The sequence below is a fragment of the Pezoporus occidentalis genome, unplaced genomic scaffold (assembly GCF_034315485.1).
Source record: "Pezoporus occidentalis ecotype Australia unplaced genomic scaffold, CSIRO_AGI_Poc_V1 ctg33, whole genome shotgun sequence".
In the NCBI taxonomy this organism is placed as follows: domain Eukaryota; kingdom Metazoa; phylum Chordata; class Aves; order Psittaciformes; family Psittacidae; genus Pezoporus; species Pezoporus occidentalis.
The window spans coordinates 6,303,861-6,326,604 of record NW_026915268.1 but is presented as its reverse complement, the minus strand read 5'-3'; the positions used below and the strand labels follow the sequence as shown (position 1 = coordinate 6,326,604).

General features: G+C 44.8%; 1 protein-coding gene and 1 long non-coding RNA gene across 6 annotated transcripts in view; one reads left to right on the top strand and one right to left on the bottom strand.

Moving 5' to 3' along the window:
• The window catches only part of LOC134169049 (uncharacterized), a 38,023-nt gene extending 23,137 nt beyond the window's left edge, over window positions 1–14,886 (bottom strand). Inside the window, exons 1-6 of one of the 4 annotated variants that reach the window (XR_009966738.1) lie at window positions 14,639–14,886; window positions 9,569–9,636; window positions 8,635–8,874; window positions 5,264–8,512; window positions 3,117–4,378; window positions 2,604–2,715 (exon numbers count right to left, since the gene is read on the bottom strand). This is a non-coding gene — a long non-coding RNA (uncharacterized LOC134169049). Of the gene's footprint in view, window positions 1–2,603; window positions 2,716–3,116; window positions 4,379–5,263; window positions 8,513–8,634; window positions 8,875–9,568; window positions 9,637–11,877; window positions 13,621–14,638 lie in introns of those variants that run through there. The other 3 variants (XR_009966737.1, XR_009966740.1, XR_009966739.1) reach the window with 3 other exon arrangements.
• Window positions 14,073–22,744, top strand: part of DELE1 (DAP3 binding cell death enhancer 1) — a 20,838-nt gene continuing 12,166 nt past the window's right edge. The window contains exons 1-4 of one of the 2 annotated variants that reach the window (XM_062629280.1): window positions 14,073–14,392; window positions 14,531–14,642; window positions 14,820–14,940; window positions 15,294–15,437. In XM_062629280.1, the coding sequence (XP_062485264.1) occupies window positions 14,286–14,392; window positions 14,531–14,642; window positions 14,820–14,940; window positions 15,294–15,437 (484 nt within the window). In that variant the 5' untranslated portion in view covers window positions 14,073–14,285. The remainder of the gene's footprint in view (window positions 14,393–14,530; window positions 14,643–14,819; window positions 14,941–15,293; window positions 15,438–22,744) is intronic. The other variant, XM_062629281.1, reaches the window with a different exon arrangement.

Here is a 22,744-nt window from a genome sequence, read left to right as displayed (position 1 = left end):
TGCTATGTCACTGGCTGATGTTGGACGTGAGACAGGTTGGTCAACCCCATGGTATTTAGGATGCTGGTCCGTGTTAGGACACTGGTTTGTCCGGGAAGCTTTTTGCTTCCCGGACAAATAGAAGGTGTCCCAGCAGCGCAGCACCCTACACATGGGGCAGGCTCCCTCCTCACACAGACAAGGTTTACAAAATGCAATATAAATGGAATCTAAAGCGGGCAGCTGGCAGAACCCAGGCAGGCCTGCAGATCCACGATGCACAGAAACAAATCTACCAGATGTTTCAGCCTCACAAGGGAGCCACACGCCTGTCCTACTGAAAGGAATTGTGTTTTGCCTCCTGTTGTGTTGGCTTCCTGTAAGAAAGCTGGAAAATGGTGGTGGTTTGAGAGTTACTTTCCCTTCCGAAAAATTGGTGCTCCCATAAGTTTGTGTAGTTAGTGAATATCAACAAGAAATAAATCAGAGCTTGGAGAAATGCTGTTCTCCACTCTTCCTCCAGTGTGCCTTGTTTACACTGCTGAGCTGCAATCTGAAAAATGCCATCTATAATGAATACTAAATAGTGGGAGTCTTTTTCTCAGCAATGTGTTACTAAACCTGATTGCTGTGCAGTAGAATATGCTGGGAGAGAGCGGAGGCTTGGCTGTGTTTCTCCGTTTCATGCAGTCATAGAAACTGTCAAGCTTAGGTGCCTCTGTGATCTCCAAACAGCATGTCTCCCTACACCCCTTCCTAGCTACCCATTTATTTTTAAAACGTTCCATTGTTACTGTAGCTCAGGCTTTTTCAGCCAATTTTAATGTCATTATTATTTCTGTCTCTTTAAAATGTAGCTACTTATGCAATTTTATTCTTCCCCCACAACAAATTCATAGTAATGTGTTAACAGCTGCCTTGTGGTGGAAGTCACCTAGAGTTAGTACTCAGAACTCCTCACTATTAAGAAATGACTCACTGGGTATTATAAAATCTGTACTGCGTTGCCTGGCACACCGTCTTCAGTACACACACATGTGTCTCTGCTTCACCACCAAGAACATTTTGTTCCCGCCATGTGAAGGGTACACGCAAAACCAAAGGATAACAGAAAGCAAGAATGCATCCACACACGAATGACTCCTAGAGTAGTTCTACAGCTCCTTAAGCGTAAAGAACCAGGAAGTAGAAGGGAATTTATATGGCAGAAGATGGTGAAAAAAAGGGATGAAAGAAGGAAGAGTCATACCAGGGGCCCTTGCTCACACCTAATTCCTGCAGCCAGTATGGAATAATACATCTGCCTCTGTTTAGGAGTTTGATGACATTTTTGAGCTCCCTTATTTGCCAGCAGTCCAATCTTCAAACAGTTCAAGGCACAACCATGGTGATAATTCTACATAACAAAATGCACAGTGGAAGTGGTACTGACCCAAAGGCTTGTTAACACACAGCATAGGTAAGAGTGGCATATTTTCACCCATTAGAATACTGAATTGAGGGAAAAATTAGGACAGGGCTTTGAGCAACCTGCTCTAGTGGAAGGTGTCCCTGCCCATGGCAGGGGGTTGGAACTGGATGAGCTTTAAGGTCCCTTCCAACACAAGCCAGTCTGGGATTCTATGAAATCAAGGTTTCTGAAAAACAGCAAATCGTTCATACTAATGCAATGTATACTCTTTTTTTCTTGACTCACACACTGGAGTGTTTATATAAATATACATACACTTCCTATACACACAGCATCAAACACTCCAGCAGAAAGGCTACAAGACAAAGTCTAATATCTTGTTTTGGCAAGATCAACCTCAGAGTCACATGGGCACAGTGAATAGGAGATGCTAAAACTTAGCATTCACGCACTTCTCATAGAGCTGTGCAAAGGTCATTCTGTTCTGTGGATAAGCCCGTGTCAACAGTGAGCATATATTAGAGTTCAGAAAACCCTTTGCTGAGGAGATCCAGGCATTCTGGGTTAAAAGGTTATGAAATTTAGTCTAATCTCTGTTCCTACTTTCTTAAACATTCACTACCAATCTATTATGAAGTCAGTGCAGCATAAAATTGAGGTTTCCCCAACTTCTTTCACGTAATCCTGGCCACATTCCTACAAGACTGCTCAGACTTGTAGTTCAAACTGTTCAGAATTCTCTCAAGCTGGCCTGAAATCTGTTTTTTAAATTCATCTGATTTGCATCCTAAATTCTCAGATTGAAATAAAATCATTTCTTTTTGTTAAAATATTCCTTCCACCACTCTGCTGAGAACCTTTTGTGTCTCTGTGCTTTATCGCAGGAAGGTCACATTTGATCCAGGGATTCTCCTACTGAAAGGTTTGTTTCTGTTGCCTTCACAACTGTCCACAAAGTCCTTACACTTTCAAACAGCTGGAACCACCAGCAGTCATCTTCAAGGCCAACGGAATAATGAAGACACCAAAAGATTTAACACCCAGGAAAAGAAAAACACCAGAAGAACACAAATGATTTCTAAGCACACAGAAACTAAGGAAATGAGTACTTGTCAACATGAATCCCTCATGAACAAAACAACCTGACAGTCTAATTTCACTCTCCAATGGATGACACTTTGTGGATAAAGAAGCAACAGCAGATATCACATACCTCAATGTCACTGAGGCCCACACAACACTGATGAGTGCAAGAATGCCCTGGCTGAAGTCATGACACAAATCAGGCTGGAATCCACACTCTGAGAGTAGTTTCCACTGGTTTACTGTGAAATGTAAAGGACAAATTGAATGGTTTCTCAGCTGTTCGTAAGTTCCATTCAATATTTTATTGATAGCCTGGATGAGGCAATGGTTTGTGTGTTTATTAAATCTGCCAAGCTTAAATCTGCAAAAAGTGGTTACAAATACATTTGGGATAGCAGTATTACAAATTTTTGACAACTTGGACAAGCTGTCTATAAATACAGGAATCATCTCAGTTGTACAAAGCGTAGTGTTTTAACTTAGGCAGGAGTAAAGCGCACAAATAGAGGACAGAAAGCAGAGCAGAAAGCAGTCTGGGAAAAAAATAGATCTGAAGGTTCTGATAGATCACAAGCTGAACAGGGGCTATTGTCCTGAGCAAAGAGAAAACACTACACAGATATATTAACAGAAGAATTACCTGCAAGACATCTTGCCTGTCCTTTTGCTGTACTCAGTATTTGTAACGCCTCAGTGCAGAGGAACATCCGGTCTTTGGTACCACTCCTCAAGAAAGGCTGAAAGACTAAGCAGCAAGAAAACTGGTAACAGTTAGAGGTCTGGAAAACATGTCCTGAATCAAGAGACTTAGAACAAGAGATGCTCAAAAGAGAAGACCACGGAGAGATGCAATAGCAGGCCTGACAGAGTCAGGTGCAGTAACAGTCTTGGAGCAGATAAAAGTCTGCAACAAAAATGGAAGAGAAAGAAGCCAAGAATGTCATGAGAGATCTGATTCTGTTATGGAAGAAGGAGATGGAACAACTGATTACCTGAGATTGCTTCCAGCTTCACTTTGCAATGATTCTGTGCTGATTAGAGTTTGTCTGTACTCAATTTGTCCTGATGTACCCCAGTGACTTCATACAGTAATTACTCATGCACATTTACATCATTTCTGCATTAACTTCATCATTAAGGTTAGAGTGTTTTACGTTCATCACACCATCTTAAGACTATCTGTCTTGCAAATACCTTATCAAAATGCTATTTGCCAAACTAGCTTCACTCACAACTCATTAATCAAAAACCATTTTAATAATTAGTCCTCAAACAGTAATTCAGTAAAATCTTTGTATCTTGATTTTCTTTTCCAACCAGCGCAGTGGGCAAAAGGGTTTGTAATCATTTGGCACCACCACTCTCAGACTCAAGAGTCTAGATTAGAGCTGTTGGTGCCAGAGTCACCCATTCCACTGCCATAGAAACCCCTACAATTTTAGACAAAATTGTATGTATCTTGGACCTCTCCATTCCAGATCCATATAGAAGATGTCAGATCACTGCTGCTGCTGTTAGCACCCCGTCCAAGCCCTGGCACAAAAGCAGGACCAGAACTATCTACATCCATTCTGACATTGGAAGAGATGTACTTAAAACCTTCCCCAGATTATTCATTTCAGTGATTATCCATCATCTTGCTAACATCTCTGTTAGAACAGTTCAGCCTGTTATCTCCAGCCATCTCCCCAGCAGCACTGAAAACAGTTTAAGATGCATTGGCCAGGCAGGGCAGCTGGCTAGCATGTCTGCTTCTTAGTCACAACTACTTCTCACGGTGCCAAGGGAAAGCAATGCTGCCTTTTCAAATAATTATAATCAATTACCAATATTGAGCAGAACCAGCTAAAGCTGAGCTTCTGACAGAATCCATCAAATTAAATGGTTGTGCTTCCAGCATTGCTAGAAGGAGAACAAAGATCTTTGTGAAGCTGTGCAGGTTTGGAGATTTATGAACATACAGCTCAATTTCACTCGCATACAATCAGATAAATCAACATTATATAAAACCAGAAATAATACAAGCCACACACCTTGTTAGCTCTGTAGACCCCTACACCATTGTTAAACTCGGTTCTGTCAGAGTGGAAACCCAAAAGATTCCAGATTTATCACCTTAATCCATTACATTTCTTCTCCAGAATTCACACCACTGTCATTTTCTCTCCCATTCTGATTACCTTCTTTGTAACATATTGGCTTTCTTACTTTTACTGAATAATTCCTGGTCTATTATATCTATAATTATACTAATAATTAAGCATGCCTTTTCATCAGCTAGCAGCTAATTACTTCTGTTCCTACCCAGCTTGCTCAGAAAACACTCAATTCATCTGCATCCATATCACTCTCCCTGTTGCTAAGCAGTCAATGCTAGGCAGCAGTTGCACTGTAGCCAGCATCATTTGGTTCATTCTGGCTTTACAGGTACTTTCAGCTACGAAAGCAGGCTCTACTAACTGTGGTCTTAGTCCTTTTTTGGTCAGACCTTATCCAAGATTTTGTTATATGCAGACTGAAATAATGAAGTAGTCTAAGCTCTTGATTCTCTGGCATTATCACAGGAAGAGCTACTTGCATTCACACACTGTCCTGCTGGATTTCTTGGTACACTGGATCAATCCTGCATGTGTTAATGTGGGAACTGGACACTGTCACTGTGACTCTACTTTCACACTCTGGTTCCAACCAGCACAGTGTAGATGGGCTCTGCCAGAACCACCCCACCTAGTCAGCATCAAACTGCAGTGGCACAAATCAGCCCAGACAGCTTTATTTTCCAATGACCCATCATTTTCTCTGTTGTAGGTTGGAGAAAGCAGCTGAAGTTCCAGGGCAGGAAGTCCCATCATCTCCAGCCCTGGCAAAGCCATTTCCTTCCCTGTTTCTCAGTTAATGAAATTAGTGACATTAACATAAGTGAAAAGTTAATGACAAATATCTCCAGGCTTCCTAGAGACTGGGCTAGGCCCAAACCCTTAATCCTTTTATCTGATTCATGACTACATATTCTGAAATGAAGAAATGTTGGCAAATGCAGCAGCTGCGCTTGATTCCAGAGAATGGGAATTCAAAAATGGGGAAATTTCTTAAAAAAAACAAAAACAACACTCAGAGTGGCAGCCAGAAAGGTAAAACATTTTCAGATGGCAGGTAGACTATTTTAGGATCCTATATTGGAGGCTCAAAGCAAATGCATATGACCTGTCAAAAAAGACTTGAGAGAAAAACAAAAAGCACAAAACAGCGGGATCAGGGAGGCTGTTGGAAGTTAAAACGTACTCTGCAAAAAGCTGAAGTGGTGTCTGAAAAAGGAAAACTAAAAAGAACATAAATCCTGGCAGACTAAATGTAAAAGCACAATAACATAGACTGAAGAAAGAATTTAGAAGCTATTTGCTAAAGAAATAAAAAAGTCCAAGAAATCCTTCTTGGAACACATCAAGAGCATGAAGCTTGCAAGAGCCAGGTATGAGAGAAGCACTCAGAAAAGATAATGCCACCGCAAAAGATTACAAACTCTTCTTTTTACATCTCTCTTCACCTGGAGAACCTCAGAGAAACTCTGAGGCCAGGACCCTGTTTATAAGACATTCACAACAGGCTTGTCTTAATTTAAGGTTGTTAAGTGTAGATTACAACCAGACAAACTGAATAACAACATATCAGTGGCTGAGATTCATGCAAGATCTTTACAGAATGTTAAATATGAATCATCTGAGCTAATCCCCTTAGTATGTAACCTTTTGCTGAAAATTGCTGTGATTACCAAAGGGATGGAAGGTAACTAATAACAAATCAGTTTTTAAAAAGAAATCCAGTGGTGATTCAAGAACCCACAGACCACTAAGTCTAATGTCCATATCGGTCGTATTGGCTGAAGCTCTAGTAAAGAACAGAATGACTGAATACATGAATAAAAGTAACACATTAAGGATAAGTAAACATGACTTTTGTGAAAGGAATCTGAGCCTCCTAAATCTGCTGGAATTCTCTGAAGGAGTCAAAAGCATGTAAATAACAGAGATCCAGCTGAGAAATTTCCCTTGCATTTCCAGCTCACACCAAGCTTCCAGAAACTTCAGGCACTGAAGGTCTCATCAAAGGCTTTTTAATAAACTAAAAAGCCAGGGACTACAGGTAAGGCCCTCACAGAGTTAAATAATACTGGGGGAAAAAAAGATTAGACTGTAGGATGAGTTTTCACAGTAGAGGATGATCATCAGTGGACTCCCATGGGGATTAAGGTCTATGGTGTTCACTGTGTTCAGAAATGACCTGGAAAGTAGGTGGAACAGTGAAGATTTCTGAGAAAACATCAATTAATTAGGATAATATTTACTACCAAACCTTAAAGATCTCATGACATTGAGTAAGCCTCATGATAAAGCAGGAGATAAATTTCAGCCCTGACAGCTATAATCTACCTATACACAAAAAACAACACTCACTTCACACAGAATGATGGGCTCTGAACTGGTTTGCACAATTTAGCAAATGCATCCTGACATTCTAATGGCTAGTTCTATGAATATATCACCTTGGTGCTCAACAGCAGGCAGAAAAAGAAAAGCAAAAGCTCAGAATTCTTAGGAGAGAAAAGTATGACTTTGCCACTCTATGAATTCATGGTGCGTCTGCTTCTCAAATACCAAATGTAGTTCTGGTGCCCTTACCTTATAAAGGAAAGGAACTGTAACAGGAAAGGAACTGCAACAGGGAGAAGAAAAAATACATGGCAGAATGACAAACGTGGTGAGTACAAAACTGCTGCCATGTGAAAAACAAAATTAGCTTGCAGAAGTTGAATAGGAAGCAATCACTTGCCATTTGTCTTTCCCAATTGTACTGAACAGGCCAGGTGCCAGAAAGGGGAGACGGACATCATACAAGAGCTCTGTCGCGCGCCTTTTTGTTCAGCTGCTGCAGCCTTCATATTCTGTCAGACAGGAATTTCAAGGGATGTGTGAGACTTGTGACAACCAGGTTTCATACACAACCCCGGCATGTTCTCAGGAAAAGAAAAAATATAAGGGAAAAAAGCAAGAACAACAAACTGCCGTACTTGCAGCACTTTTTGTGCCCATTACTTGTAAATCAGCGTTTATTAGAGGTCTCTGCTTCCTTTCCAATCTGCCCTTCCCACACTGCAATTTCAGAATTTAACTAAATGAAACCCCACTTAGGCAGCATTCACTAACATCTGACTACAGCAACCCAGCCATGTTGCTTTGCCAGCTTCCACAGTGCTGCATTCAACACAGCTCCTGTCCACGTTTCCCTCATTTTTCAAACTCCTCTGGGCACTGTGGGTTCAGGTTGTTAACTCAGCTCCTTCAAGGACAGCACTACTCTTCATTCAGCTGTGTGCTGGCCAGCACCAATTGGTCCCATACCTGATAACAGCCTTAAACTACTGGTGAGCTATTAATAATACACAAGCAATGATTTTAATTGCAACCGGGTGTCTAGAATTTAGGAGCTGTACGAAGAGTTCCTTCTATCTAAAATATTATTGTCCCATTGTGCATTTTGGAGTTTAGCTCTCATTAAAAGTAATAGAGGGAAATAGTCTGTAGCAAACTGAATGTGTTTGTTGTCACAGTTCACCTCCTGCTCCTCTACACTAAACCACACTCTCTCTCAGTGACAAGACCACAGCTGTTGCCATCTTTTACTTACCTGCTGAGTGCAATATTTAGCTTGAGGGACACTGAAGTTTTCTGTTTGTTAGTTATCAGGTCAGTAACTCTCACCTTATCACTTCAGTTTCCATTCTGTTGATAAAACCTGTCAGCCTTCCTTGAGTAGTTCCTGGCCCTCAGAAGAAATCACATTAAATTGGCACAACCAAGTAAATCTGTAAGGGATGTGCTCCTGATTTACCAAAGGGAAGCGGGGAGGGCTTGAATTTCTCTCCCTCGCCCTTCTTGCCCAGCTCCAATGTCCAAGTGCTTCAGGCTGTGTTGAAAACCTCCCTACGGATTCAGCAGTTGGAGTCAGCTCAGGTCTTTGAATGTGGCCCAGAGGAGATGTCTGTGGAGCCAAAATTGATATGTTTAAGTGCAAGAGACAATAATCATTTCTTCAAGTATAAGCTAAAAATACCCAGAAGAAAGTGGAATTCATAATGGAGATTTTAAAGATCTGTGACATACCAGAGTCTGCACAAGGGTTTTAATGAGAGAGAAGCCAATTTAATTGGTCAGTGTGAGCAGATGTTTTGCTGGGTAAGTGGGCTACTACATCTCCCCTTCCCATTTAATGCCAGGAGCATCAGTTTAACATGGCTGCAACAAGCCCATGTCAGAGGAGTGCACTGTCAGAGTCAGGAAGAACCTTGATAATCAACGTCTCCATGTTGTCAGATCACAGAGCTGAGCCATGAGGAGAAAGCACTAAAAAGAGGAGGCAAAGGAACATTTCTAAAGGTAATTGCTTGAGTGACCATCTCCGATTGTCAACTGGCTCATTACTATGCTGGGCATGAAGCTAAAGCAGCCCATTAAAGTTTTGAAGTCTGTTAATGCTGCATTAACAAGGAGTTGCTGAGTACCAGGGTTAAAATCTGCAGTCCTCCCCTGTGCAAACACTTCTGGAGTGCATGTCACCACTCATAGGAACCCCAGAAATAACTTCCTTGGACCATTCAATTATAGGCAATCACCACTCAGTGCTCCCTCTACTTGTGGCATGGCTCATCAATCAGGTTTTCTGTCACCATGTCTCTTCTCATAGCAGTCACCAGAAGGCCCTGAGCTTCCTCCAAATTCATGTGACATTTACTGTCATGGGCTGTCAACACCAACAGATTCTCCCAGGGCCTTCATCACAAAGCAACAAGATACATCCCCAAAACACACTTCCAGTTCCAGATCTGGATTACAATGACTGACTGAGGGGCTTTGCAGCAGCCAGAGGAGAGTGAAAGGGCAGCTCAAGCTACAGCTTATGCCCAAATACCTCTTTTTTCTTACTTCCCTGTTAGAAAAATACAACCCCATTAAGAGAGGGTTTAGGCCTATGATTAATTAAGACTTCCTCAAAAATGCCCCTTATGAACTTATTAAGAGAAATTACAAGATTGCTTACTTGGAAATTTAGCTTTCCCGTCTTTAGCATTGATCCTGCATTTGTTGTCTGTTTCCCAATACAGTGACCTAGTGGAAAAAATTTATAAAACTTAATAAATTGCAGTTGGCAGTATTGACAAAGTGTGTATATGCACATTCGGGTTTGTATGAACATATTAGAAGCAATCTAATAAAGTAAAACAAACACATTTTCTTTTGTCTGCGAGCTGTGAAACTGGATCATCTGTAATTACAAGTGTTTCAAGTCTACTTCATCAGAGTTGTACACTGAGTTTTGTAGCCATAAATTTCTGGCTTTAGAAAAAAACCTGGTGTGTGTCAAAGCTTTCAGGTTCCACCAAGTGGCTTTGTTCAAGACACAGAAAATCATAGTGTCCTGGGTTCAGCAGTAGCAGTCATTTTTTCTCCTCCTTCGTAGCTGGTGCAGTGCTGTGTTTTTGACTTTCGGCCTCGGAATGGTGCTGATAGCACCGATGTTTTTAGTTACTACTCAAATGTTTTAGTCTGGCCAAGGACTTTGTGAGCCTCATGCTCTGCCAGGGAGGAGGGGAAGAAGAGAGGAAGGAGAGACAGGACACCTGACCCAAACTGACCAAAGAGGTATTCCATACCACAGCATGTCATACCCAGGATGTAACTGGGAGTTACCCAGAAGGGCTGGGGACTGTGGGGTTGGAGGAGGTATCAGTCAGTGCTGGGTTGGGCTGGGGGGGCGAGTTATCAGTCAGCTGGTGGTGAGGTGTTGTATTCTCTTCCCTTGTTATTTCCTTTATCATTATTATTATTGATGGTAGCAGTAGTGATTTGTGTTATACCTTAGTTACTAAACTGTTCTTATCTCAACCCATGGGAGTTGCATTCTTTTCGATTCTCCTCTCCATACCTTCGGGAGTAGGGGGAGGGAAAGAAGGGGGGAAGTGAGTGAACAAGCTGCCTGACTGGGTTTAAACCACAACACACAGATGAAAACCGAAGTTACCAAAAGACTGCTATGAGACAAGAGGCAACAGCTCCAGCACCCAGGGAACAAAGTTCCAGGGGCCTATGTGCCTCAAAGCAATAATCAAGAGCTTGGAGATATGTTGATTTTGTCTGGATTTTCAAGGGTACTGGCATTAATGGGTGTTTAAACCAGTGAATAAATGAGTGCCTTCTCCTGCAAGGTTTTTCAAAGCTCTAGAAGGTTATATACATTCTGAAGTCATTTATGTTTCTTATAACCTGCTTTCTATAACCAGTCTGATTTTCTCTTTCCACCAAAATAAATGTATTTCTTAAGGAACACAGTATTTATTCCCCTAAGGCACAAAGTATTTATCTTCCTAAAATTATTGTGTGATAACAGTTTTCTCAGCCTCTTCTCGTACATTCTGTGTGCCAGCCCACTGACCACCATCATCTGAGCCCAACAATCCAGGCAATTTTCCATCCAATTTATAGTCCATTTACCCAATCCATACCTCACCAGTTTAGTGAGGTGATACTATAGGAGACCATGTCAAAGGCCTTGCTAACAACAAGGTAACCACCACCCACTGCTCTCCCCTTGTTGTCCGAGCCAGTTTCATCACAGAAGGCAATCAGGCTGGTTAGGAATGATTGCCCTTGTCAAATCCACTCTGGCTCTTCCCAATAGCCTTCTTGTCCTTCACACACTTAAAAGTTTCCAGGAGAAGGTGTGCCACCACCTCCCAGAGGCACAAGCTAAATAAGAGGGTTTCAGAGTTCTCCAATCCTTCTTCTTGCCCTTGAATAATGAATGAGTGTGTGAGGTTTGACATTTTTTGTCATCACCATCCTCTCCTGATTACTGCAGCCTTCCAAAGTGGCCCTGCAATGACATCAGCCACTTCCCCAGCACCCTTGGCTTACAGAGCAAAATCCCACCACCAATAGTCATGGATTTATAGAACCATAGAAAGGTTTGTGCTGGAAGGAACCTTAAAGCTCACCCAGTTCCAACCCTTGCTATGGGCAGGGACACCTTCCACTAGAGCAGCTTGCTCCAAGCCCCATCCAAAGGCCTTGAACACTGCCAGGGATGGGGCAGCCACAGCTTCTCTGGGCACCCTGTGCCAGCGCCTCAGCACTCTCACAAGGAAGAATCTTTCTCCTTAGGGCTGCTCCCAATCCAGTCTCTGCCTGGTCAGAAAAGCTGTAGCAAGGCCCTCTGCACCTGCAGTAACTCCCTCATGGCTTATCACCTCTTCCTTCTCAACGTCCTTTCCACCCTCTGACTGCAAGCTGCTAGGACACAAACTAGCCAAGCTGGAAAGCCACAAGAAGCAGACCTTGTGCAGAACTTACTGTCCTCCTGCCTGCATAGTTCACGTCATTTCTCTCTGTGACATTTAATCCCTCAGTCACATTACTCCACAACAGCTCAGATCCACAACAAAGATCTCTCAACTTGTCTTGCTCTGGACAGTCATCTTCCTCATGTCTCAAAACTCCCCTCCCATCTCATCTGTGTTTGGTTCTTCTCCAAAGTAAAAGACACAAATGTGCAGCAATGGTTCAACAGATGTTGCTCAGCTCCTGTGGCACCCTCATGATATGAATCAAACCGGATTAGCTCTGCTATTGAATTGCCAGTTGCAGAAAAGACAGAGTTTCACACACCAAACGGCTAGGGACCTGGAAGGAAATTAGGACTAAACAGCACTAAAAATACAGTGATTAGCTGAGAAGATCCTGGATGAACCAATACCAACAAATGCAGTGTTAGTTTTTGGAGCATTAATTACTGATATCAACTTGATGAGCAAGAAAATTAAGGCAAGATTATAGAGTGGAGATGCTGATATTTCTATTTTGCATGTCATTTTCATCCCCAAACAAACTGTAGTAGCTTAGCAAATACCAGCCTACTAGCACGAGACAATTAGAGACACATTTACTAAAAGAGACAACTCAATGACTTTGTAATTAAGGTATTAAGCCAAATCTGGGGTGAAAAGGATAAAGGATTTGTGTCCCATATGACACTACAACAAAATAAAAGCTATGGAAAACCAAAAGAAATCTGGCAGTTTGAAGCAAGCACTCAGCCTGATGAAAGAGAATGATTACAGATCTCCTGAAAAGCCACACTTGGAGCCAAACTTGCAGCCATTCTAGCATAAAACATGGATAAAACTGAACTAGAACTACGAGTTCCTAACAGGAATTACCAGCAAAGAGAACACCATATTCTGCAAAGAGAAACGAACTGCCGGAATGACCAAGAATTCCTGCTGGTGGAACGAAGAAATGAAGAAGAAATTCACATTGTTCAGCTGGAATGAGCACAGGACCAGCAATAGCCATACTTCTGAAGGAAACCACCAGGGAAAGGAGAATATGAAGTCTATCCTTTTCTCATGCTGGCATGGCATGCTCTTGGTTGGGAACTCTGCCATCTCCTATTGCAACGCCACTGAAACACACAGACATACAGCACATATAAGCCCAGGGAGGCCTCTGGGAGCATGGGCAGTCACAGAGTAAGATCGACCACCACCAAGGGGTGAGGGCAAGTTCATGCATAGCTCAAACTGCAACTGCATCTTAATGCATATTTTACACATTCCCGTTCACAAATGTTTCCCACTTATACCATTTCCCATATATAATTAACCACATCCGTGATTACAGGAAGATTAACTGAGTGAATTTCTGATAAAACCTAAAATTACTTTTTTGCAGTACACAATTTCTTCTTGTCTAATTCATAGAATCACAGAATCCCAGCCTGGTTTGGCTTGAAGGGACCTTAAAGCTCACCCAGCTCCAACCACTGCCACAGGCAGGGACACCTTCCACTGGAGCAGCTTGCTCCAAGCCCCTGTGTCCAACCTGGCCTTGAACACTGCCAGGGATGGGGCAGCCACAGCTTCTCTGGGCACCCTGTGCCAGCGCCTCAGCACCCTCACAGGGAAGAGCTTCTGCCCAAGAGCTCATCTCAGTCTCCCCTCTGGCAGGTTAAAGCCATTCCCCTTGGCCTGTCCCTACAGGCCCTTGTCCAAAGCCCCTCTCCAGCTTTCCCGTAGCCCCTTTAGGTCCCTCTCGTGCTGTTGCCCCAGAGCTGGATCAGGACTGCAGGGAGGGGTCTCCCCAGTGCAGCAGAGGGGCAGGATCCCCTCCCTTGACTGCTGCTCACGCTCTGGGGGTGCAGCCCAGCACAGGGGGGATCTGGGCTCAAGCGCTCACTGATGCCGGCTCATGGGGAGCTTCTCCTCAACCCATCACCCCAGTGTCCCCCCACCCCGCTGCTGGAAGCTGCTCTCGGTCAGGAAAATGCACCGTTTATCCGGTATTCCCCGGCTCAGGCACACAGCACCGACCTGCCCCGGCGCCGTCAGCCCCCATCCCAGGGCTCCCCTCGGGGCTCAGCACAACCGGTAACCCCGTCACACGCGGCTGTCCCCGGCCCGCCCGGAGGGCAGGGGCCGCCGCACCGTTCCCGCGCTCCGCCGGGCGCCGCTCTAGCTCGTCTCCATGATGCGGCGCCGCTCTATCCCCACCCGCCCGCCGGGCTCGGGCCGGCCGGAGCCGCTTCTCTGCTCTTTGCCCGGGTGGGCCCCACTCGGCCCCGCTGCCCGGTGTTGCGCCGCCCGGTGCTGGCCCGCCGCTGCCCCGCCGGGACCGGCCGATACCCTCAGTAGCTCCGTCCTCTCTATGGCCCAAGCTGCTGTCGCTCCGCAACGCCCCCTCTCTATGGTCCGGCGGGCGGGATGTGGCGGCTGCTGTTGGGCCGCGGCCTGAGCCGCTGCTGGCCGCCGCACGCCCGCCCTGCCTGCGCCGCGCCCCCGCCCGACGGCCCCGGCCCGGGCATCGAGCGGTGAGTGCGGCCGGGCCGGGCTGCGCACTGCCCGCGGTGCGGGCCTGCAGGGAGAGCGGGGTGACCCCAGCGCGCCGCTGGGGGGGTGCCGAGGGCTGCCCGCGGCCTTCACCGTGTTGTGTCCCCCGGTTGTTGTAGGGCGCCCGGCTGCGAGGATGGACGGCCCCGGGATGGCCGGGAGCGAGGAGGAAGGCGGCAGACCCTGCCCGGCCTGGTGCCCCGCTACTCCGTGCTGGAGGCAGTCACCTGGGTGAGGAGCGGCGGGCCCGGGCTGTGTTGGGAGTGCTGGCAGCACAGGAGCTTGTGCTGTGAGAGGGGTGGGAGCAGCGGGCACGCCGACACAGAGCTGTGGACAAGCTGCCCGTGGAAGCGGGACAGAGGGAGGGAGCGGGGATGTTGTCCTTGACTTGTGTCTGCTTTTCCTCAGGGGGCACTCGGTGCGCTGCTCCTGCAGCTGCTCAGGCAGATCGCCTGGCTGAGGTCCCTGCCGGACGCCAGGAGAGAGCGCAGGGCTCTGCGGCTCTCCTCCCTGCCCTCGCAACAGACAGGTTCGCAGCGCTGGCGGGAGAGGGGGCTGTGGGAGGGCCCTGCTGCCGGTCAGGGTTCCTGCCTGGTGATGCATTAACAGGCTGGAAGAGAGCTGCGGTGAGAAGCTGAGAACCAGCTTTCAAGCCCTCGGGGGAAGGAATGAGGGCTGGTGTCTGTCAGGGGAATCTCGCTGTTTCTTAACAATTTGATTCAGTCCCACTTTGCATCCGTTACCTTTATTTTCTTTTCTGAGTCTGCTTCGTGAAGTTCCCTCCTGCTTGGCTTTGTGGTCAGAGCAGAGAAGGATGCTAGGTAGATGATTCATAGTGCAGTTGTCTGCTCACAGACATTGCTTTTGTGTTCTGTCTTACAGTGGTGACTGAAGTCTCAACCAGCTGTTCCACTGAGCATCTGGGGTCCTGCTTCCTGCAGAAACCAAGTCCAGAGGTTATACCAGAAAATGAGTCCTCAGGCATCCCCTCAGAGCAAGGAGAGAGCCAGCCCTGGGCTGAAGTAGGTATGTGCAATGTGCTGCAGGGCAGGATACTTGTGGGGAAAGGACTTCTGAGTTTTGAGATTTCCCAAGGCAGAGCTAGGAGCCAAAAAGTGTAGAGCCATTTATTGACCCTTGAGGACATAGGTGAGAATGGAAAGACAAAACTTCAGAGACATGAATCAGGAGTCCAGAGACAGGAGGAAAAATGTCTCCTGAAGGCAGGGAGGGATGTGCTGTAACTGCAGGTGACATCAGCCTTACCAGTACTGCTCTGCCTTAGTGACCTGATTACAACATCCAGCTGCTGTTCTCTTTTTGTGGACAGATGTTTGCAGCCACAAGGAGCAATCCCAGGCACAGCTACAGGTTGGGCAGAGAAGAGATTCAGAGCAGCCCTGGAGAGAAGGACTTGGGGGTGTTGGTTGATGAGAAAATGAACATGAGCCAGCTTCAGTGTGTGCTTGCAGCCCAGAAAGCAACCGTATCCTGGGCTGCATCAAAAGGAGTGTGACCAGCAGGTCATGGAGGTGATCCTGCCCCTCTACTCTGCTCTCGTGAGACCTCACCTGGAGCATTGTGTGCAGTTCTGGTGTCCTCTACGTAAAAAGGACATGGAACTGTTGGAACAAGTCCAGAGGAGGCCACGAGGATGATCAGGGGACTGGAGCACCTCCTGTATGGAGACAGGCTGAGAAAGTTGGGGCTGTTCAGCCTGGAGAAGAGAAGGCTGTGTGGAGACCTCATGGCAGCCTTCCAGTATCTGAAGGGGGCCTATAGGGATGCTGGAGAGGGACTGTTCATTAGAGACTGTAGTGATAGGACAAGGGGTAACGGGTTAAAACTTAAACGGGGGAAGTTTAAGTTGGATCTAAGAAGGAAATTCTTTCCTGTTAGGGTGGTGAGGCACTGGAATGGGTTGCCCAGGCAGGTTGTGAATGCTCCATCCTTGGCAGTGTTCAAGACCAGGTTGGACGAGGCCTTGGGTGATTACAATTTAGCGTAAGGTGTCCCTGCCCACAGCAGGGGGGTTGGAACTGGATGATCTTAAGGTCCTTTCCAACCCTAACGATTCTATGATTCAGGAGAATACGGCACCATTGATCTGGGAGACCTTGCACATGGTGTGAAACTAAGGGAATTATTCTCTTCCTGGAAGATGATGATGTATTTCTAAGCACTTATACTGTAGATAACACAGTGGAAGGAGGTATCAAAGACATTCTTCTTAAAATGAGTTTTATAAAAATAGGGAGTCTCAACCTGGGAAAGCAAGTCCAACATATTAAATTTAAAGTCATATCAAGGAAAATCAGATGGGCTACTCACTAAGTGAAGAAACACTAATAATGGCTTCAGGAAGACTGTTAGAAGCTGGAGCCCGTAGAAAGGGGGACAACATATGATCGTGGTGTAAATGAGGCACGTAAAAGAGCCAGCCCACAGACGCTGGCTACATAATGTAAGATGCTGCAGAAAAGGTCAGAGGGGTTCCCCATTCTAGGCTTTCTTCCAGATGTTTGGCTTTCTTTTGTGGTGATTTAAGCTACTGCCCACTACTGCTTATCAAACCCATCGCCTGCCAGAGGTTACCATTCCCATCAGTTGGCAAATGGAGCATTTTGTTTCCATGTTTCCTAATTAGCTCCAGGAAAACAGCCAGGTTAATTTACCTAAACTGCCAATTAGACTGTTTAACCCATCTGCTTTTGCCTGGAGCATATTAAGAAGCACTCAAACACACTGCCTCACTGGCAGATTACTGGAGGTGTACTCTGGGAGATGTGGTGGGAATAAGTGGAGACAGTGGTGCCTTCAGTTGGCACAGCTGAACGTTCAGGAGTGAACGTGTGTCTGTGTCTGACAAACAGTTTCCTACTGAGAGTCAATAGGAAGAGCTTTTAGGCAAACTGATAAATTGAACAGTGACAAGTCACTAAGGCCATGTGCTCTTTGTTAAGATGTTCTTCAGAAGCAATGAAATCATTGAGCCTCTAATGATGATATGTAATCCAGTGCTTAAATCTCTTGTACAACCAGAAGAATGAACACTGACAAATTGGACACTGGATTTTAAAAAGGGGGGGTTGTTTGAGGCCCAGAACTGCAAAAAAGGTAATTCTAAGTTGATAGAAACTCTGTTGTAGAATAGAAATGTCAGATACCTGGATGAGCATGCTATATCAAAGAATCAAAGGTCTTGGAAGGATTTAGGAAGCCATTTCTGAGGCCATCTTGCTCCGTTGCAGAGACTTAAGAGAGCTGTAAATCAATTATGAGTTCTTTGGAGAAGTCAAGGGGAATGTGGAGCAAGATTATCCAGCTTTTAGCTTTCTGAAAATCTTTCAGCCAGGAGCTAAAATCAAGCTACCTGGAGAAATAAAGCTGCTGAGAGGGAAGACAGGGGGGCTACTCTTGGGCTAGTAAGTACAAGAAATAGTTCTCACAATGGAGAACCATAACTGGAACAGAACTGGTTAAACCTGTTCAGCAGTCAGCAGTGATTTGGAAAAAAAGAGGTGATGAGTGCAGAGACAGAAGGAGCAAATGGTACAAAATTATTCAGGACAGTCAAATCTGAAAGGCAGAGCAAAAAACTGCACGAGAACTAAACCCAGGCTAATCCCAAGGTAGGTTAAATTAGGATACGCAGGGGAGTGTAGCTCTAAATACACATACAGAATGAGGAGTGTCAAGTTAATAATTATATTGCAGAGGGAACATTTAAAGACACCATGGATACGTTTTTGATAAGGTTAAGTCAATGCTCAGCAGCAGTGAGGCCAATTAAATGTTAATTATTGTAAAGGAAGGAACTGAGGAAAGACAGTATTGTAGGTTTGAGTGAGTCTGTGATGCAGCCACATCTTGAATGCTTAAGGAAAAGACAGTGTCTTAAAAACAGTAGCAACAATGGCATAGAAAATGATGACAAGGAGACAATGACATACAAATAGAGTCAGACTCTTCTTAAGAAAGAAGTGGCAGAGGGTGTGCTAGTGCTCTGTGAAACTGAAAGTGTTGTGGGAAGGTGAAATGGGGCAGTATTTTTCATATTACACATATTAATAGGTAGCACAGAAAGAGTCAGGTAGCAAGTCTGAAAAGAGGCAAAAGATGGCACATGTTTGGTCAGTACACAGGTAAATTGTGGAACTCATTGTTCCAGGCCAGAAGTATAAATAGGTTCCAAGAAATGATTAGGTAAAATTACAGATTCCAATTCGATTTAATTGGTCCAGCCAAAACCTCCTGCTCAGAAGACTGCAGAACAGCTGATTGCTGGAAAGTTCTGCCAGGAAGAGCGTGACTTTATAATCCCTGTTCCTTACCCTTTCCGCCCAAGCATCTACAGCTGTCAGTTGTCAGAGATAATATATGTCAGAAATAATTTGATTTTGCTCAATACATAAGTCCTCAGGTTACATTCTCACATTATTCTGTGCATCCATTTGGTGGCAATTTATTGAGGAAAGTCAGGGTGAAAAGATTCAGTAATGGTCACTGAAGAGCCTCAAAAAACCCAGGGTTGTGTAATGTGGGAAGTGCTGGGAATCTTCCCATGGAAAGTTTTAAAGGGAAGCTTTAAAGTGAAGTCCTTTCTCTCACAGTGTGTTTTGCTTTCTACAGAAAAAGCTGCCTAAGGTTTAGGATTTCTTTTTGCTGGTGTTTAGCAACCAAAAGAGAATAAGGCTGGCTAAATCAGAATGCAGCAAGAAGCTGGGGTGAGCAGAAGGAAGGGAAGGACAGACACCTGGCAGATGATGCAGAGGAATCTGATAGTAAAGTCTTGCCATTAAAGAACAGACCTCCAGAACTGGGAATGGAGCAGAATGTACCTTCACTTCTCCAGTCAAAAGAACCTTCTGGAAAGAATTCCATGTCCTCACCCTTTCTTTCAGTGTTTCAGTTAATTTCCAGGCTTGCTTGTGCTGGTCTACATATACAGTGACAATCTGCAGTTGCTGTCAGCTACTTCATTACCTCAAGTGGCAAAGATCTTTGTGATGGATCCAAACATCCCAGCATTGCAGATGAGCTGTTCCAATTTTAACATAACACAATATGATAGAATCTATTACTTTTAGTGTGAAAAAAAGAGCAAACTTTGGGAAATTCATTTAAAACTTGCTTTAAATAGCATCCTGGATATGACTATCAGCAAGTCCTTGTCTGCATGAGCATATCCTGTTTTTTCATGCAATTCCTGCCTCTCTCAAAGATTTTTTGCCAGAAGTTAAAGGCACGTAGTGAGCAAACAGGTGATTACAGCCAGTCTCCGTGTTACAGCAGCTGAATGCTGCCCTGGGGAGTTGTATTTTACCCCTGGCAGAACTGTAAAATTCATTATTTCAATTCTGAGATTACAGACATTGCAGAAGTGTGTTTTCATTTCAAAGCACAATGAAAACCAATTGGAAACACTAAAATTTTCTGTGAGGCAGAAATCCTGGATTTGGTCCAGCTCTTGTTGCGAATTCCTTCTTGTGAAGTGTTCAGATGTTTTGGGATGAGCAATCTAGACTGGCTATGAGAAGATTATTAATTCCTCATTTGGAGCTAGCTTTGAGCAACATTTGATTAGTCCAGGATGAACAGTGGGGAAATACAAAATATTTATTAGCTGCTGAATATGTGCTGAATATTGGGCATCCGGTACACTGAAAGCTGTAAGATTGCATGGAAAAAAGGATGTGTAGTCATGTGAGATCCTAGCGTGTGTTTGAAGAAGTAGAAATAAAGTTGCACTGAAAATTCCAGCTGTGGTATTCCCAGCTTTTGTGTGCTTTGAACATACAGTATTAAGGATGACTGAACATGGTTCTGTGGGTGCAGTATAGCAATGAATTTGTTCAAGGACTGGTTCCTATGAAGTGGTGTTGAAGCTTGAGCATTCTTAGAGAAATAAGAAATAAACAGTTGGGTGAACTGGTACTAACTAACATTAGGTTGAAGATTAATTTTCACCACTACGAGGATGCTGAGGTGCTGGCACAGGGTGCCCAGAGAAGCTGTGGCTGCCCCATCCCTTTCAGTGTTCAAGGCCAGGTTGGACACGGGGGCTTGGAGCAAGCTGCTCTAGTGGAAGGTGTCCCTGCCTGTGGCAGGGGTTGGAACTGGATGAGCTTTAAGGTCCCTTCCAGCCCAAACCAGCCTGGGATTCTGTGGTTCTCTAGTCTAAGCTAGTTGTCGCACTCTGCTGAAGTGCGATGAGAGTCTTTGCTGTTGAGGGGGTGCTTTTATTTTTCTTTTCTACTGAAGGAACCTAAGCATTGTGTTTACATTGTGTCTGGTATTGAGGCAGCTGCTCTGAAACAAGCAAGTGTTACACGTCACAATATCCATGAAGAGGTTTGGTTCGTGGCTTGCTCAGCCTCAAAGGTGAATTCTGAGAGAATTCACTAATCTACTCCTTCAGGAGATGGAACTGGGTGCCAGGATCAGTTGGTCCCTGTGTTTTCTTTTAGATGACTTTATGCTCTTTGGGATTGGTAACTCATAATGTGGGGAGATTACTGGGATTAGGGTTAGGAGAAGGTTCCACTGGTAGAGAGAGATGAGACAGTTCCACAGGCTGATGGAATTTAGAATGAGCTTCTGTTTATTGTTCATGGGGTTTGTCCAAATTACACCATGTTTTCTCAGTAACTGAGGAGTCTCTGATTTAGAAGGAGGTGTCTGTGCCAAAAGTAAAGTTTCTTGAAAGCATGAGTGTACTAATGTTGAAACAAATTCGTGGAATTTGCTGTTGTACCTATAGCAAAAGAACACAAATTACATCATGAGGGAGATAACTGAGCAAGAGACAGTCTTCAGTGAGAAAGAGCAGATAATTGTATGCCTGGTCTCAAAATAAATGTAAAGCCTAACTAATAAATTCACAGATTACATTACTTTTGGTGGAATTATGACTAGAAATCATGCTTGCCAGAGCGACCTTGCTTGTTGGGTGAGTGGGGCTTGTTCAGATAACATACATTTTAATACAGCCAAAGGGGAATTGTTTATCTGGGAATAATGAAACTGCAGCTGGAACACAGGCCACAGCTTCATGTGCATTGTAAGAAGCTGCAGGCACTGCAAGAAGCAACCCTGCCTGTTGCACATTTGTTTCTGCCAGCACAAGTGCTTGTGTAGCCATGTAGTGCAAGGAATCAAGGGATCAGGCCCCTGGAAGGACTGATAATGGTTGTTTATTCATATTAGCTCCCTGCTCTACAGCCACACAGCTTGAGAGGGAAACATGGGGAGAGCATAGCTACTTCTTGTGTTAGCAGCACTGGCTTGAAGTGATCCAGGCTTCAGCACCTGGTGTTAGGTGCCTGGTGGGATCCAGCTCCTTATGGTGATTCAGGTTAAAAATAATTGGCCTCAGTCAGCCCTCGCCTGTTCGTCCTCCTTGCTGGAGGTCACCATCCTCTTAGAGTAGCTGGTGTAAATGCCTGTGTAATCACTTCCAGCCCAATTCTGTTAAGAGCAAGGTGGCTTAGCTCTTGCTGGAGATGTTTTCATTAGATAATTCTGTTTGAAACTGGTGAGATAGTGACTGAACACATGGTTGTGCTACCTTATCTGAGAGGGCAGCAATGAGCAAGTGGGGAACATTGGGGTGATAACCCAAGCCTGCATCCGGTGCAGCCAGAATCTGATTATCTCCTTGCACAAGCAGAACTGTACCTGGAAAGAAATTACCTGGAAGAGAAGCTAGGGAGGCAAAGCACCTGCGGGTACAATGCCCTGAGCAATGGGAATTGGAGCACAGCTCTGATAGATGCAAACTAGGCAGGTACGAACATGAATAAGGAGGCAATTTTACCCTTCCTGGGGAGCGGGTTCACACTTCAATAACAATGTCAAAAATTCCAGGAACAGTGGCAGAAAGTCATAAAATTCATCAACTTGGGCAGAAAGGTACTTCAGTTGAAAGACATGGACAGGGCAGGGTCTGTTTAGAATCCCAGAAAGAATCAAGAGGGATTGATTAGTCATATCGGGGCTTTTGAAAGGAGGATGGTCTTTTTAGTAGAGGCAAAAAAAGCTTAGAAAAGCCAGTGCCTGGTAGCAGAAATCAGTTGTATTTTAATTTGAAATGAAGCACAGAGCTTTAAGCAGCAATTGCAAGTTCCTGGAATAATCTTTGAGGGGAAGCAGGAGATTTTCTACCTTTTGGTGGCTTCATATCAAGAATGGGGCCTTTCTGGAGGAGGTGTATTATTGCTGCAGGCTATAGGACTGTAATCGTGTAGCACTTGGTTGCTTTGGTACAAAGGTCGAATTCGTTGGTGTTCCTTCTGTTCTTAGTGCCCCTGGCTGAGTGGGCGATCAGTCCT